The sequence below is a fragment of the Mustela lutreola genome, chromosome 1 (genome assembly GCF_030435805.1).
Source record: "Mustela lutreola isolate mMusLut2 chromosome 1, mMusLut2.pri, whole genome shotgun sequence".
In the NCBI taxonomy this organism is placed as follows: domain Eukaryota; kingdom Metazoa; phylum Chordata; class Mammalia; order Carnivora; family Mustelidae; genus Mustela; species Mustela lutreola.
The window spans coordinates 220,041,119-220,059,707 of NC_081290.1; the positions used below are offsets into that span (position 1 = coordinate 220,041,119).

The following is an 18,589-nucleotide window of genomic DNA, read 5'->3' on the forward strand; positions in this document are numbered from 1 at the left end:
ATTTTTGGGTGTAAATTGATGTTCTGTAGGAATACTTGATAGAAAAAGTCCTGTGTGATTAAAAAAAAAAATTAAAGTTTTAAAAAATGATTCTGTATAAGTCAGTGACCTCAATATTTTCTTGCTATTTCCTTTTTTAATAGTTTTAGGATTTGTGGAGCACCTGCTTTGAATTTATTGACTTTAGGGAAAAATGTATTTGTAATGAATGAGCTGGCTATTTTTAGGCTATTTTTGTGTTCTTACTGTTCTATCATACAGTTTTAGAGTAAAATACAGTGCTTAATATCATATTCTTAAGTGAGCATCACGAACTATAGGAGACAAGAATAGGCTTCTGGTTAAAAGTATAGAATGTAAAGGTTAGGAGGGTTTTGCTGCTAATGATGAGTGGTTTTTAGTCATTAGAATGGTGATTATCTTGAATGAGGTATAAGTATAGTAAATACCTGATTCTAAAATAACTTTAAAAGTAGGATTTGATAATAATACACATTTGGTACCATCCTAATATGGAATAGTACTTTTGTTACTACTTTAGTAAATCATTTAAAGCCTTAATGATTTCGCTTTAGAACTCTTAACTGGACCTTCATTGTGGTTCCCAGTCTATGAAATGGCCACCATTCTTTTGTCTCTGTTCTTAATTTTTCTAAAATTCCTTTCCTGTTTCTAAATCATGAGACCTTTTCTTCATCTTTATTTTTTTAAATTTCTACCTCTGAACCTATTTAAGACTTACCCCACATGTTATAAATAGCCCTTTACCCCTAATTTTCTTTGTTTTTTGATATTTTACTTACGCCACACACGTACTACACTGGTTGTTTATATCTTTCACTTGAATAAGCATAGGTATGCCATGAAAGGGTGGGGAACACGGTCCAGGGTTGGTGGTTCTTTTATCGATGCATTTTGGTTATTTTCTTTTTCACCTATTGGCTTCCTGATGTTAGAGAGCAGATCTGTCCTTAGTATGCTACAGATGTTAATTGGACACATTAATGTTTTCTTCGTAGGATTCATTTTAAAAGATATTAAATGTAGTTCTTCCATCTTGATGACGATGATTAGGTATTTTGCACTTAAGATTAATAAACAATAATATAGCTGCTACTTTTCACTTTGCATCTTTTGACTAATTACAATACTAATTAATTTACTTCCTTTCTTCATTTTGCTGTAATGCACTTGGACTACACAGATCCTTTCTCTGCTACTGTAGATGCTGTTGATGATGCCATTCCAAGCTTAAATCCTTTCCTCACAAAAAGTAGTGGTGATGTTCACCTTCCCATTTCTTCAGATGTATCCACTTTTACTACTAGGACACCTACTCATGAAATGTTTGTTGGTAAAGTACCATTTAACCTTTCTTTCCAATTAATGTTTATACTGCCTAAGTATTTTTTACATATTCATTAATTATTTTTAAGGCGCTGCAATAATTATTTTGGATTTTATTATCAATTTTTAAAATAAACTAAATAACAATAATATAGTGACATTTAAAAATTAGTATCCCTAATTTTATTTAATCCAAGTTTTTAGGAAAGAAGATTTCCTTTGAAGTTGTGGGTTGGTGTTTTTATTTTTGGATTTTTTTTTTTTTTTTTTTAGTGTGTTGTTTTCCATCATTATTATAGTGTGATACTCAAGCAGTCTAACATCATTTATCACATTTTCCCCCCATGTTTTGTTTATTAATTCAGAGAGTTGGCTATAGGATAACATCTCTTACACTTACTAATATGTATGTACTTATATCTTTCCCTCTTTGTTTAGGAGAGAGGATGGTTATCATTCTCAGTAGCTATCTTTTTTTTTTTTCTTTTTTGAACTGTGAATAGTACAGTTTTAGATCGTCTTAAATCCATACATACCCTCTGTCCCATTCTTAAGGGTTTCACTTCATTGTTAGCCTGGAGATAAATGACAAGTAGAAAATGAAAACTAAATTGCCTTTAGTTGTGGTATAAAAATCTGTAAAAAGGTAAAATTTCACTCTAGAGTTACACAAGGAAATCTTATGAATATATAGAATCTTATGAATATATAGTAACCTGAAATTAACAATTTTCAACCCCGTGAAAAGATTCTGAACACCCCTTAAAAGATGATGAAACTGGGGCGCCTGGGTGGCTCAGTGGTTTGGGCTGCTGCCTTCGGCTCGGGTCCTGATCTCAGGGTCCTGGGATCGAGCCCCTCATCGGGTTCCCTGCTCCGCAGGAAGCCTGCTTCCCTCTCTCTCTCTCTCTCTCTCTCTCTCTGCCTGCCTCTCTGCCTACTTGTGATCTCTGTCTGTCAAATAAATAAATAAATAAATCTTTAAAAAAAAAAAAAAAGATGATGAAACTGCTTTTATTCACCAGAGAAACAACTTTTAAGGCGATACAAATTTAAATCTGTGTTTAAAGCAGCATGTTAAAAGTCAGCTGTGTACCCTAAATAGACACTTAGCCACATTCTGAACATTCTGTTCGATACATATGAGGAGGTGGAAGAGAGGTGACTAGAAAAGAGTAGTTGGGAGATTTTAGGAAGTTCCAAGGCAGGTGCTGTCATTATATATAACTAGTCTCATAGCTCCAAATTCTAAGAATCAATTGCAGGCATTCCTTCATGTCATTGTAACATATTATAAATTAAGTATAAAGTGGCTGAAACTAAATTTCATATTTTGCTACTCTTCAGAAGAATTGTTAAATGCTGTACCTTATTTGCTTGGTAAAAAAAGGTTACTTGAGTTAACCTTGGAATGTGGTTTTCTAATAAGTTTATATTTTCTTTATACTTACTGAATATGAGCTAGCATGTATTTAGTGGGTCTGGCTTCTTGTATCATTAAGTCAGTTGCTTTAATTGGGGGTATGAAACAGCTATATCTTTACTTTTGGTCTTAAAATTTCTGTCTTTAGGTCAGACCAGTACATGTGCTTCAGTATGTCAGTCTTCTATTTACCCTAGAGGGACAGAATGCTATAGGCTATAGCTATTTCACATTGAAACAGAACCAGAGTAAAAATATAAAAAATTCTGTGAGAGTTAATTATTATTTACGCTTTTCAAGGAAACCCTTTAACAGAAGGAATGTACTAGAAATGTCCTTTTCCTAATGTTTAAGTTTAAGGCTAAGGCCTTTGTGTTGGGGCAAAAGGAAGACCAAAAAGCAAAGAAAGTTAGTAAAATTGATGGCCATATATGCTAAGGTGAGTAGGTGCATTTGAAGATTAAAATCCTAGAATTGGTGATTGTAAGCTTGTGAGGACCTCCAGAGAATATTTGGTCAAGTTCTCAACTCTCATATTGGTAACAGAATTACTACCATTTTTATGGATGATCATGTGAGTGAGTAAAGTTAATGTCCTGAGACAACCTGGCTGATAGGAGCAAAAGCTTGAAGCAGGAATCCAGTGTCTTTGCTTTACAGAGCCCTTTCCTTATGAAAGTGTTGTCTTTATTTAAACTCTTACATTCTTTGAGTGTAAATAGTATAAATGAAAGTATAAAGTATACTTAAAATACATTCATCTGTCAAGTTTTATCATTAGCAAAAACTTACTGTTTAGTACTTGTGCTTTTGTAAAAGTGAGTCTAGAATGGGAAAATGTAAATCACTCATGTCAACCTAGGTCATTAGTCTAGAACAAGAATCAGCAAACCTTTTCTTAAAGGATCAGAGTGGAAATATTTTTGGCTCATGAGTCATATAGTCTGTTGCAGCTATCAGCTTTGGCATTATAGCATAAAGGTAGCCATAGACAATACATAAATGCGCATTTGGCTGTGTTCCAGGAAAACTTTATTCACAAAGACATGCAGCTGTAGTTTGCGAATGCCTGTCCTAAGAAGAGGCTTTATAATAAGAAGCCATTTAATCCACATTAAAAGTTCTTGAGAAGTAGGGTTGTATAATAAAAATTCCAACAGTTTCTTACTCATAGCATGAAAGGGCCACCCAAGGTATGTCATTCCTACAGCTGTGTTAGCCAGGTTTCTGTTGCTCGGTGGCACATGTGACTAGTGTCTACCATATTAGAGCAGATTTTTAAAAATTTCTGTTACTAGAAGTTTTTGGATAGTGCTTCTGTAGAATAGTGGTCAGCAAACGTTTTATGTAAAGAGCCAGATAGTAAATACTTCAGACTTTACAGGATATATAAAATCTATGTTACATATTCTTCTTTTATTTTCTTTCATTTTTAAAAAATATCTGTTTGAAAATGTAAAAACCTTCAACTCATGTGGCCATATTAAAAATAGGCCTCTGGCTATAATTTGCCAACCTCTGCTCTAAAGGATTAAGAACGACTGAGAAAAATCAGAGAACAGCTACATAGACACCCTCTAACTCGTTCAGAGTAGGACATTGGTCTGATGATGTGAACCCCAGTGTACAAAGTAGCTTATCCTCATTAAAGCAGTTATAAGTCAAGAAGAATGGGTTGATGATCCCAGCTATGCCATGTCTGTGACCTTGTTCAGGCCTGCTTACTCATCTGTAAAAGAAGACATCAGAAGACATGTTAACATTGACTAAAACGCCAACTGCTACTTATTTCTCTAAGGAAATACATGTTGGTTATTTTTTAAATTTTGTTGTGAATATATTTTAAATAGAATATTCATAATGGAGACTTAAGTGCTTTTTAAAATAAGTTATAATGTGAAGAACACTAAGAGCTTGGACTCTCCTGTCTTTGTTCTGTTTGTTCATTTGTTTTTTAATTATTCCATTTCACTCTTAACTGTTCCTCCTCATTTTTCTCTTCCTTTTTTTCTGTCTCCCTCCCCCTTGCCCCCCATGTATGCCTTGTCAGATTCTTTTTGTGGCACTCAAGCTTATCCTAATACTACCCTTATGTGCCATGAGCCTTCTACCGTAGCTGGTTTATTTGGAGGTAGGTAATGGTATCTCTAAAGTTTATCAGTTTGTTTATGCAGGAGGGAGTTCTTTGTTTTCTTTAAAATGAGGGGTTTTTTTCTTTTTTTAATTTGGTTAAGAAAAAATATACTTGCTTTTGAGGAACAGATCATTTTTTCCCTAATTTTGCTTGTCTTAATTAAACACAGGATTGTTCTGTGAGTGGATACTTGTCATCTCCCCACTTTAATCTGTACTCAAAAGGTTCACATTTTCAGAGGAGCTTATAACATTTTATTATTACAAGCTTATGGAATTTAAAGCTCTTTATATAGTGATAGAATACTAAATAATTTTGACTTAAACAGTTGTGGCACAGATGTAGGGAGATTCTCCTGGAAATAGGTGTGCTTTGCCAGCACTATGCAAAGGCAGAAGAAACCAGGAACAGTTTCCAGAGAGGCATGGCCATTTTGATACTCATTTCTGTCTTTCCAAACATGTTCTAGGCCAGTGCAGTGATAATGAAACCCCCAAATCCAGCTGATTTTATTTTTTTCTTTTTGGTGCATAGGAGTTGATTACCTTAGTTCAGTTGGGATTGAAAAGTAGGTTTGACACAAGTGAAGAATGAGGCTCTTGACTGGCAGACTTGGGCATGATTAAAAAGATTTAAAAATGGAAATTATGAGGACATTTGATGGAAAGTATGTGTTTAGTATTCAGTGAATTTGCATTTGAATTCCTTTTTGAATTCCAGTTCTACGCCCTTACCTGTGTGACTTGAAACAAGTATTTGACCTTTCTTAAGCCTATGAAAATTGGGATAATAATAACTTACAGGATTGTCATGAGATTTACATATATGACTGTATAAAATCTAGCGCTATGCCTGGTATGTAGAATTATCATTAAAACTACTACTGAAAATTATCTTGTGTATGCAAATCATTTTATATTTGTTATTATTTAATCATCAGATACAGCCTTGAACACATTTTTCATTGCTTTTAGACTTTATTAAAACTGCTATGGTTGTTCACTTTTTTGGCCCAGCATTTGCTGTGAGAAGCTCAAGAAGTTCATATAACTTTAATAGTGAATAAATATAATTACTATAGCTGTAATAATACAATTTTCTTTTTCTGCCTACTAGTTTATATAAAATGAAATACTTGGGGATAAACTGAAAACCCCTAAAAGATTCTGAAATCAGATAATCTGAGGTTTAAGTCTTGGTTTTGCTACTTAATAAATCTTTGACCTTGAGTAACATTGTTTAAGCTCTTTATTTCCTCATCTGTAAAATGAGGATAATAATGACTATCTCATAGGGTTATTGTGAAGTTTAAATAATATACTGTTTATAAAGCTCTTGCATTAGTGTTTCATAGAGTTTAATAAATAGTAGAAGTTACTTTCACAGCAAGTATGAGATCTAATTTATTATGGAACTACCTCTAAAATCCCTTAACAAAATGGTGTGTTTTTCTGGACGGTATTTGGAATGCCTTTCTGTCCCCAAAGCTTGTTCATCTTGTACCATGCAGTTAATTTATTATCGTCCTCCTGATATATGCTCTGCCAGGCAGTGATTTCTAAATGTTGATCTATGAACTACTGATGGTCAGTGGTAGAGTTTTCACTGGGCCTTGGTGAAGTGAAAGAGTAGGCAGTTCAATGTCATGATTATTTTACATAGTTAACCTTAACTCAGAACTTGTTCATCTTTTTTTTTTTTTTTTTTTTTTTTTGTCTCTGAATTTTCCTTTTGAGATGGTGATAGTAGTTTTTAATCTTTGTTTTAAGTAACTTTAAAAAATTAAATCTGGGAAGCCTTGGTGGCTCAGTAGGTTAAGCCACTGCCTTCGGCTCAGGTCATGATCCCAGGGTCCTGGGATGGAGTCTGGCATGGGGCTCCTTGCTCAGCAGGGAGTCTGCTGCTCCCTCTGCCTGCTCTGCCTGCTATTTCCCCTGCTTGTGTGCGTGCACATGCTCTCTCTCTCTCTGATTAAAAAAAAAACAACAACAAAACAAAACCCTAAGTCTCCCAAAAAATGACTTGGGATAAAAGGCCATTAAGTTGATAATGTTCATTGAAATGAAAATGTAGAACTCTTACCTAGAAGATGTGTTACTACTTAAAATATTGTTATTTTGAAATACATTGCTTACTTCCCTAGGAGCCAATCAGATATTACAATTTATAGAAAAATTTCTTTTTACTTTTTGCATACCTAGAGACGTTTTTAAATTTGAGGTGCTAGCTCTGGGTTACTTTATATCCTCTCGAACTTTTTACACTTTTAGGTAGTAGTCTTGTAATTGCACAGACTGATGCCCCTAGGGACCATAGTAAATGGCTCCTCTCTTTAAAGAAAGTAATAAATGGATTACTGTAGAAAGATAGGTTTATCTCTGATATTAACCAGATTCTAGAAAGGTGGGATAAAAGAGGAGAAAACGGGAATTTGATAGGCTATCCTGTTTATAAATTATTATGTATATTTCCTAAACTTTGGAGACCTAGCCAGCGAACTATTTCCAGAATCACTTAAAGAACAATTTGTGTATTTCTTAAACTGATGGTTCTATGGGCACAAAATTAAGCACACTAGATTTTTGTCTTCTTGAGTAGATGCATAAGTTCTCATAGAGAAGAATCAGTGAGCCCATGGTGTAATTCTTAAACAGCTTGTACACTTTAAAATGTTGTTAGGGGCACCTGGGTGGCTCAGTCAGTTAAGCATCTTCCTTTGGCTCAGATCATGATCCCAGAGTCCTAGAATCGAGCCCTGCATCAAGCTCCCTGCTGTGTGGGCAGTCTGCTTCCCCCTCTCCCTCTGTCTGCTGCTCCCCCTCCTTATGCTTCTCTCTCTCTCTCTTTCTCTGTCAAATGAATAAATAAAATAAAATAAAATGTTATTAAACTGGTAGAAACATCTTGATGAATGGTCAGATTTATATACTAACTTATTTTATACTTTGATAGTGTTTGTGTTCTCACTGTATGACCATTGTGGTGGTGGTGGTGGTTTAAGATTTTATTATTTATTTGAGAGAGACAAAGAGCTTGAAAGAGCGAGAGGGAGAGAGCGCATGCTGGAACACAGGGGAGGGGCAGAAGAAGAGGGAGAACAGATTCCCCACAGAGTAGGGAACTTGATGCAGGGCTCAATCCCAGGACTCTGGCTGGGATCATGACCTGAACCTAAAGCAGATGCAGATGCTTAACCAACTAAGCCATGCAGGTTCCCCTGACCATTGTTTTTAAGAGTGGTTTAAGAAGTAATTATGGAATAAGAACTTTTAAAAAAAGATTTATTTATTTGAGAGAGTGTATACAGTGTGCATGCAGAAGCAGAGGCAGAGGGAGGGAGAATCCCAAGCAGACTCTCCCAGGTGAGGGCAGAGCCTGGACTCCTGCTGATCCTAGGACCCTGAGGTCGTGACTTGAACTGAAACCAAGAGTCAGCAGCTTAACCAACTGAGCCACCCAGGTGCCCCTGGAATAAGAACATTTTTAAAAACTTGTGTCCTTTGTAATACTCGATAGATCTAAAGGGTTACTTTTAAAGGGGGAACCTAAGGATTAATGCATTGTAACTTTCAGAATCCTCTTCTCAAATGAACTTAAACCATATTGCATTTAATTAATAATTTAAAGGTGGAAGGAAGGTGAGAGAAATAATGGAAGGTGAGTAGGTTGTCGGGGAGAGGGGGAAGATTCCAGGATCTAAGTAGAATCTCTAAGTAGATATTTTTTAAAACACTGTAGAATATTTACTTCATTACCAAGTGATCCTTTGCATTGTGTATATATTTTACTTCATGCACAGTCCTGGAATTTTAGATGTGTTTAGTTTTCTAAAAATAATCAGTACATAAAATTAAGGTAAAAAGATAAAAATTTTATTTTTGTAATGAAACAAACTTAGTAGTACAACTTCAGTTGCTCTTTTGTTAGTTTTCTTTGTCAGTAGGATGATTTTGTTACAGAAAAATGTCATCACCACAAAAAGATGGAGTAGTGTTAAGAAACATTTTGCTTGAAGGATTGGCCTTGTTTTTCATTGGGGGAATTTATTGCTTTTTCCATCCTATTGTCGTCATTATTAAGAGCTGTAAATGTAGATATATTAAAGAATTGAGCTTTTTCCACTTTGGTTTTCCTTAGGATTCACTCCATCTCCAGTTGCACAGCCACATCCTTCAGCTGGCCTTAATGTTGACTTTGAATCTGTGTTTGGAAATAAATCTACCAACGTTATTGTAGATTCTGGGGGTAAGAAAAAATTGTTCTGTTAACATTATTATAATGTTCTCATTTAGATTCTGTGCAAGGACAGATAATAATATCTTTTGAACATATGTAAATAGATTAAATTGGAGTAAGCCAGTGAAGTTGTTTCTCTTCTCCCAGCTACTAGATGAGAAGAACTTCAAGGGATTATTAACTGTTACCCATTTCTTATTGGCAGTTTTGATTCTGGGAGGATTTTGTTTCTCCTAGAGCTAAATGAGATCTTCCTCATATTAGATTGGTAAATTGCTAATGGTTATGTGTAGAATGTTGTGCTTTGTAGTCATTACAATTTTCACCTTTACTGAAATGAAATTGGCTTTTCTGAAAAATAGGAAAAATAAAACATTTGGTACCTGACTTGTTGAGACAGTCGGTGCTTAACCAACTAGAAGTATTAAGTACCAGAGCTCTAGGGGCTTTTTGTTATTTTAAGGATGGTTCTTTCTGTAGTGTCCTTGTTCATTTGTCTTAAAATTGGGACTTATATAAATTTGTAGAGCCAAGTTTCCATTTAGTATTTTGTTATTCCGAAGTTTGTAAAGATTAAGAGTTTCCATGAAATTTATTATTCTTACCATGGAATGACCTTTGATTTTAATTAGTAAATAAGTTCAAGTCATTTGAAGAAACATAGTGAGGTGTTTTTGATTTTATAATATTCGATTATACAAAAAGTAAGCAATCTTATAAAGAGTATGTATGGACTAAGAATTTTTTTTCTCTGTGCACTAGTTGGTTTATAATTACATTTTTGGATGCATTTGGCTTTTTCCTTTTCAGTTTGTTTTTCTGGGGAAAAGGATAAAGTAAATAGAGATCAGCTACTCATATTTTGTACACCACTAGTTTTGGTGACTTTGTTTTTATCAGTCCTGCATCATGTTACTGAGTCCTTTACTGGATTTGTTTGAATGGATTCACTTTTCTCGCTTTGGTAGAGAACCTTAAGGGATCTATTTTATTTTCATTTCTAAGCAATCTATTTAGTAGATGGTTTAATGTCATTGGAGCATAAGGCTAGCAATTTCTTAGGTATAATTTAGGTTAACTGTTTTTAGACAGAAGAAAAGTGATAAATGGTACATTTTTACTTCCTTCTAATGTTGTGGTTTACATATACCTTGCATACTCTACTCTGAAGAATGTAAAAAGGTCTACAAAATATTTATTAGATGAAACATTTTTCAAAGGAACAGAGATGTATTTTTTGTCTATATTTCTTCAGGTATAAGGGAATCTTCAGAAAATCTTGCCAGTGAGGGGGAGAATTCCATTCCATTCCCTTCTCTTTCACAACTTTGGAATAAGAATTGTTTACTTGAATGCTTCTTTCTTGTCCCCTTTAACCTTAATATAATTTTTTTTTAAAGATTTTATTTATTTATTTGACAGAGAGAGAGAGATCACAAGTAGGAGAGGGTAGGGGGAAGCAGGCTCCCTGCTGAGCAGAGATTCCTGATGTGGTGCTCTATCCCAAGACCCTGAGATCATGGCCCGAGCCGAAGGCAGAGACCCAGCCCACTGAGCCACCCGGATGCCCCTAACCTTAATATAATTTTGTCATGAAATAAGACATGACAGATCTTTTCAATCAGTTCACTTTGAAATGGTGAATTTCTCCCTCTTCCATTTAAAGTCATTAATTAATGCCCCATGGAGGACTTTTCCTGCAGACGAATAAGTAGAAAAGGCAGAGATCCCTGTAGAAAGCTAGCACCATAAAGTCCCTTACAAATCCTGTTTCATCTGTTTGTAACTTTAAGGCTTTGATGAACTAGGTGGACTTCTCAAACCAACAGTGGCCTCTCAGAACCAGAGTCTTCCTGTTGCCAAACTCCCACCTAACAAGTTAGTATCTGATGACTTGGATTCATCCTTAGCCAACCTGGTGGGCAGTAAGTATTCTTTGGATTCTTTTAATCTTCTTCACAATTAATAGTATTATAAAAATGAGTCTAGTTTTTAAATGCGTTCTTTATTTCCTGTTGTAGATCTTGGCATTGGAAATGGAACTACTAAGAAGTGAGTGTTTTATATGTATTATTTCCCCCATGTACCATTTAGAGGTTGATTTGGCTTTCATTTCAAAAGTATGTGTAGACCTGTCATCTGCATATTAAATGCTTTTTGTTTAATCTAAGTATATAGTAAAGAAATTTTACAATTATAGACATTTAACATTCTCACTGATGTTTATTTAAAGTGATGTAAATTGGAGTCAGCCAGGTGAAAAGAAGCTAACTGGAGGATCTAACTGGCAGCCAAAGGTTGCACCAACCACTGCTTGGAATGCTGCAACAATGGTGAGTTGAAAAGCTCACAGTAACATGACTAATTTAGGAGAATAACATGAAAATGTTTTTAAAGTGATAGCTGTAAGTGGGAGGATTTGTTTATTGAGTTTTAGATATATAAGTAATTTTTTATTTTTTTTTAAGGAAGCTGATTGACTATTTGCCAAGTATGTTTTAGTAGCCAACATTTATTTAAGGTTTACTTTGTATAAGCCATCATTCTAATTAATGTATGATTTTTTTCTTCTGTAATCCTCAAATTAACTACATGTGGTGGTAACTATTACTGTCCTCACTGTGCAGATGAAATGGAGGCACAGAGTTACTACATAATATGCCTAGGATCCCAGAGTTTTTAAGTGATTGGGTGGACTTTTAGAATACAGGAAGCCTAACCGCAGAGCTTAAACTCTTTAATCATTACCCTCTACTTCTGATCTCAAATTTATTATGTATTTATCTAGAATATAAAATCATTAGTGTTTTTCTGATCTCACTATTGGTAATGTTTGGTTTTTGTTAATGTTGTCGAATAGTTCATAGAGTTGATTTTCCTTACTTGCTATAATTATATTCTTAAAATCCCCTAAACACTGAACCATTGCTAGGCTCACACGTACTACATGTGTACGTATTTCCTTTAGCAATGGTTCAGGGTTCACTGATTTAGTATTGGGTTACTTTAACAACATAGGTGCAGCAAATAAGGAGAATTGCTTATATGTGTATGTACACACACACACACACACATATATACACACATATACCCCTTACATTCATTATTATCTCAAATCCTAAAAAAATACTTGTTCTAGTAGATTCCCCCCCCCCTTTTTTTTAAACAGAAAAGAAAATGTGGTTCGTAAGAGTTACGTTTGACTTACTTACCAGAACCTGCAGCACTAAATTGAGAATCCAGCCCTATCTAGCTGGCTCCACAGCCAGAGAGCTTCTTGCAGTAGTATACTGCATTATTCCCTGTGTTCTCATCCTCTGGTCATTGTTATATCAGAGCCAAAACAAGACAGAATCTTATTTTGTTCAGCCTCAGCTGAGAATGAAGGTGTTAAGCAACAAATTTTTCACCACTCCATGCATGTCTGTGAAAGCACCACAAACATTAATTTTTGGGATCACAAATTTAGCAAGTAAGCAAATTTATAAATATATAAGGTATGAAAAATGAGGATTAATTTATATGTAGCATCTAGTACTGAAGAAGTTCTGCTAATGTTTTTAATCACTATAAGGTATGGTTGTCCCAGAGTAGCTTTATGGCTCTACCCCTGTCCTTAGCTGCTATTTCACCAGTGCGGGAAGTTTTCCCACATTAGAGAAAACCAGTTTCCTCCTCCTCTTCTTCTTCTTCTTCTTTTTTAAAGATTTTATTTATTTGACAGAGAGAGAGAGATCACAAGTAGGCAGAGAGGCAGGCAGGGGAAAGCAGGCTCCCTGCTGCACAGAGAACCCCACTCGGGGCTCGATTCCAAGACCCTGAGATCATGACCTGAGCCGAAGGCAGAGGCTTAACCCACTGAGCCACCCAGGTACCCCAAACCAGTTTCTTCTTAAAGAAAAATTTAAAACAAGCTTTCTTAACAATATTCTGGAAATAAATAACATTTTGATTACACAGACTACACATTGTAGCCTTCCTGTTGTTAAAGACCACCATTATCCCTCTTATAGCCACTCTCTTGTATTAAATCACTTCCAGAGCACCACCTTGTTTTCCTGGGCTTAATCATATGTGAAAGTTACCAGGGCTCAGCTAAAAATAATGTGCTAATAAAATTTGTGACATTATGTAAAGAGTTTTATTAGGTTTAATCATCTTAGATGAAAAATAAAAATTTAGCTAACTTGTTTTTGTTTTTTTTTAATTTAGCCACCTTTTTAAGGCAACACTTTTTCATTAATAGAGGTCACTGCCATTCTAATAAATCCTTGCATTAAGTTTGTTAGGTTTTACACATACATGTATCCTCACTATCTTGAGTCTGTTTACACTGCATTCTTGGGGAAGTTTGAATTGATAGCATCCCAATTACAAGAATAAAGTTAGGCAATTTCTCTTTGTAAGTATAAAACATCTAGAAAGCAGATTTTAGTTGAAATCCTTTCCCTCTGACTCTGAATCCCGGGTTTATCTGTACTGTAACAAACTTCACTGACCAGGGGATGACAAGAGGTTAGGTTAGTGGATTTTATACCATTTGGTGTGAATTACACATTGATAATACATGAAGACTGTTAAAAATCCAAATGCTGATATGAAAATACAATGAATATTTTATTATTTTGTATTAAATTGGTATTGACCTATATGAAATAATAGAAGTTTGTAGATAGCGCTTGACTTAAGATTGACTACCAGAATGTAATAGGCATTTAACTAGTTAAAATTTGTATGTAAGTTGATGATATTTATGCAACTGTGTCATTGTGTGTTATCTCTTAAGAATTTTCTTAAAATATTTATATGTATGTATATAATAGAGTTTCTTTTTTAATGACTAACATAGAGGGCTGGTGATGTGATTCACTACTTAGATAAACTGCTGCTTATGTCATTTCTTTACATTTCTAACCTTTTTATTAATCCATAAACACTGTCAAGGTTTTTGAACTTTTTTAAGTTAAAAAATTCATTGGTCTTTTATTAATCTGTATGATGATACTATACTACAAATTCTTTGAATTATTGCTTTCTTTTTTCCTGAGTGGTGGACATATGATTCAACCCTGTTTATGGGACGCACTGAATTTTGCAGTGTTGACACTACTGATAGATTTTATGTTTTATGATACTTGTCATAAACTATTAGATATGTAAGGGGATTATGTTAGAGACTAAATTTCCCTTGTCAACCTTGATAGTGTTTTAGTATAGGTGTTCTTCCATTAGATACCGGAAATACAAGGGATTTTAGGTAGTTAGTGAATGTACATGTGAACTAAAATGCTCTCTGTGTATTTTCTGTTGTGTAAGTATTTGTTCTAATCCAGTGTTATTGCATTATGTAATTGTTCTCCCTGGGAAAAACAGAATGGCATGCATTTTCCACAATACGTAAGTGACCAAAAACTAGCCTTTTTTGCAATAAATTGGCATGCTATTAACCACTGCTGTAGCAGAATCTCATAACCTTCCAGCTATTACTTTTTTCACATTCAGATTTTCAATGTGCCAGAAATTCTTTCTAGCATCTACTGATTTCATGGATGTGTTGCCGAATTGATTCTGATGGTGGCATGGGAAATACAGACTTTTTTTTTTTTCTTGCTTAACATTCTGCCATTTGCTGCCAGATGGCTGGGTGTCTGTGTGTGTATCTGTGCTGCCACTATGCACTTGATGATTTCTGAATGAAGGGAAATGTTGATTGTTGTAATGTTGAAAATAATAATTGCATGAAATCTTACAGGCTTCCGCTGTACTTGGCAGTTTGTCTGCTGCTCTTGCAGCTCTCAGTTTTTAAGTAGGGAGAGACCAATAAATCCTACATGCTCACTCAAATACTAAACTTTTAACTATTCACTTTAGTTATGCTTCGTTTAACTGCTCCACGCATATGTTCAAATTGCCGTGTAATTTCAGTTATTTTTTGTATTTCAGCAGTGTTATTGGTCTTTCTCCTGTATTCAGTTTCAGTTTTCATTATAAGATATCTCACACACACACACACACACACACACACAGAGGGGATGTTGTTAAGACAGCAAATATATTTAAAATGATTTTGTGCTCACATTGTATATTTACAGAAAGCTTGAGGTAGGGTAGAAGGTGGAGGGGAACTTTAAACCTCGTAGGGGTAGGTGGTTCTTTTAAGTGTTTAAGAATAAACAGATTTAAAAACTTCTTGCTCCTCCAAATTGGTGCTTTGTAGAAGATTGTTTAATTTACAGAATAAATTACAAGAAGTGCTAGTACACGTACTCTGTATAAAAACTGTGTGCCTCATAAAAGTAGTCACACTCGGTAGTGTTTTGAAATCTTTGAGGTTCTTTGAAAAAAATGAATTGAGGTCTTCAGAAGAACTTTTTGAAAGATCAGATTATTAATTGATTTGGGATCTTTAACTTTTTTTTTTCTTGCTCAAAATACTGAAGCACCTAGGAAGACATTCACTAATACTTTTTCTGGGTAAACTTTTTTTTTTTAAGATTTTATTTATTTGAGAGAGAGATAACGAGAGAGAGCAAGAGCAAGGAGGAGAGGGAGAAGAAGGCTCCCTGCCGAGCAGAGAGCCTGACCCGGTGCTAGATCCCAGGAACCCCAGGTATCATGACCTGAGCCAAAGGCAGGTGCTTAGCCAACTGAGCCACCCAGGTACCCCTGGGTAAACATTTTTTGTAATAGCAATAGACCTCAAATTTTAGAACGTTCGGTATTTTTTTTTAAATCTGAAGATCTTTAAAGCTGTAAAAAGCACGTTGAAATTTTAGATCACTGTTGTATCTAAGTTTAAATGTTTTTTTTTTTCTGATCTGCTTTTCTGCTAATTTCAAGACACTCTTTTTTCATTGAACATTAATTGACACAGTTATTAATGATCCTAAGTGTCACATTTAATCACAGCTGTCTTAGCAATTCTTTTTAGTGGAACTATGCTATTAATTCCTTGAACTCAACTGATGTAACATGAGTTATACATCTTTGTTTATTTTTTCTCCACCATGTCAGGCACCCCCTGTAATGGCCTATCCTGCTACTACACCCACAGGCATGATAGGATATGGAATTGTAAGTATTGTTCCAGACAAAACTTTTTGAAAATAGATTGATTTATATTTAACATGCCTTTTTACAGTTACTAAAAAATGAACTTGGTAATTCACATACCTTTAATGTCTAACATAGAATCTTGTATCATAACATTGGTTTCATAAATATTTCTAGAATTGTCATTATACGGTAGATATCATTTATGAATGTTAATAGTAGTACCTGGCTTCTTTTTCCCCTCATAACTTTGCCAAGTATTTTATACTTCATTACAAACCCGTTTAAACGTGAATGTTATCTCCAACCCTTTGTGTGCCCTTATATTAATACTATTGAAGTCTTAAAACCTTAATACTATAGGGGAAGGGGGGAATTAACATTTCTTGAATTGTGTAGGGGCAAATTTAGTCCAGTATAGGCCAGAGACACTTTCCTATGACAGTGATTAATTACTGTCATACAGAAATACTTGTCTTACTTTTAAGCTGCCCATAATCCAGTCTACACTGCCCTTATTCTCCCAACTCTCTAAGACTCACTTAGATAAGAAATGGAGGTAATGGCTTCAACCCCTGTATGTGGTTGAGGAACTGTTGATAATAGGAGGCAGCATCACATCCCTTGGGATTGCTACTGTGGCTGCTATGCTACTTCTTTATTTACATTTTATGGAAGTAGCTCTGGAGTTTAATTGAAAGGTAGAACCTGTAGAAAGATAATATTATAATAGAGTATGGTATTTTAACCAAAATGATACTGTGGTGTGCATGTTCTCTATTTGGTTACTTATTTGTGTTAATTCTATACCATGGAGTAGTAGTTTTTAAACAAAGAGGTGGTTGGTTGAGACTCAATTTTCAGTTACTCAAGAAAAAAACTAATCTCTTCATGTGTTATTTAAGCCTATTCTTGGTTCTCCCTAACAATAGATGAAATAAAAGGAAAGAACCATTGAGAGTAAACCACTTCAAAGAAACAACTGTATTCACTTAGGATCACTTGCATAATGGCATAAGAACTTGATTTGACATTCAAAGGTAGTTTGTTTTGAAATATCTTAGCCATTTTTCAGTTTCAAGTTTTCCTATGTCTAAAACTGCAAATTTGAAAAATTTGAATTGGTTAAAATTTTGACTGCCATACTGTATAGTAAGGTTTAAATTTTGCTTAAATTTAAGCTTGCTTTTTTTTTTTTTTTTTTTAAACCTTAGAAGTATATACATCAAAGACTTTTAAAAAACTGTTAAGAATTTATGGCTGTCAGTCTTACTTGTATTTATAAGAATTTTTCCTTCGAGTTAAAATACTAGTACTTTCCATTCCTGCCATTCTTCTTGTTTACTACTTAAGCAAAATGTTAATTGACATTATCTAACTTAGTATTTTTCTTTTCTTTTCTTTCTTTCTTTTTTTTTTTTTTTTTTTAAAGCCTCCTCAAATGGGAAGTGTACCTGTAATGACACAGCCAACCTTAATATATAGCCAGCCTGTCATGAGACCACCAAACCCCTTTGGTCCTGTATCAGGAGCACAGGTACTTATGTGCCACATGTAACTCTTTTAAAATGTGCGTGATGTGGGAAGGATAGAATACTAAAAATTCCTTTTATACAACATAAGAAACAAACCGTTGACAGTGGATGTTATTTGCTTCTTTATCACCTAAAAAAGCTTTTAAGAATATTGATTTATTTGGAAGAAGTGGACAAACAGATTACAAACATTAAGGATGGAAAATTTTTGACAACTTACTGTTGGTCAATGCAGAGTACAGTTTTTTTTTAGTTTAAGGAACCTACTTTCTGTTCATGATTGTGGCTTTGCTCTCCTTTGTGAACCCTAGAAACCTTGAACTCAGAGCTCCAGTGTTTGGTTTGACTGGTGCTAGAACAAAGGTGTTGCCCTTGAGATATTTGTGGAATGTGGCAAGTCTACAAAAAAGTGATGAACGTTATTCTTTCACTAGATAACATGTATTTAAAAACAAATGGTGGTGGAGGTGGGGATGATGGGAAGGCAAAAAAAAAAAAAAATCTTGAAATGCCATGCTGACCTAATTTCTTTAAAGAAGAGACTTTCCTCTTCAATTGTTTCTAAGACCCTCTCCCAGTTCCTGAAATTTCACCCCAAATATTCACACTTTCATCCCATTATTGTTAGCTTTAGGGGAATCTGGATTTTTTTAGAAAAGCTTTTCCCCACTGTGGTTAGAAGAGATGTGCGGTTTCTTTGTTACTCACTTTTCTTGTGGCATACTAGTAGATATGACACTCAGGAAGTGATAGAATGGTTTCTCATTCATTATGGCACTGATCCTGTTGTGTAACACTTGGTAGAAATTACACGCAATTATTAAAGTACTCCTTTCTTACACTGTTTCTGATGCCAAGTGA

At 34.6% G+C, this 18,589-nt stretch overlaps 1 protein-coding gene across 12 annotated transcripts in view; it reads left to right on the forward strand.

Annotated features, from left to right (window-relative positions):
* The window catches only part of PICALM (phosphatidylinositol binding clathrin assembly protein), a 112,298-nt gene that overhangs the window by 76,021 nt on the left and 17,688 nt on the right, over positions 1–18,589 (forward strand). For 2 of the 12 annotated variants that reach the window (XM_059187284.1, XM_059187336.1), the window contains exons 13-20: positions 1,205–1,354; positions 9,042–9,149; positions 10,934–11,065; positions 11,162–11,192; positions 11,374–11,473; positions 14,514–14,537; positions 16,155–16,214; positions 17,626–17,730. In XM_059187284.1, coding sequence (XP_059043267.1) covers positions 1,205–1,354; positions 9,042–9,149; positions 10,934–11,065; positions 11,162–11,192; positions 11,374–11,473; positions 14,514–14,537; positions 16,155–16,214; positions 17,626–17,730 — 710 coding nt within the window. The remainder of the gene's footprint in view (positions 1–1,204; positions 1,355–9,041; positions 9,150–10,933; positions 11,066–11,161; positions 11,193–11,373; positions 11,474–14,513; positions 14,538–16,154; positions 16,215–17,625; positions 17,731–18,589) is intronic. The other 10 variants (XM_059187293.1, XM_059187300.1, XM_059187310.1 and 7 more) reach the window with 10 other exon arrangements.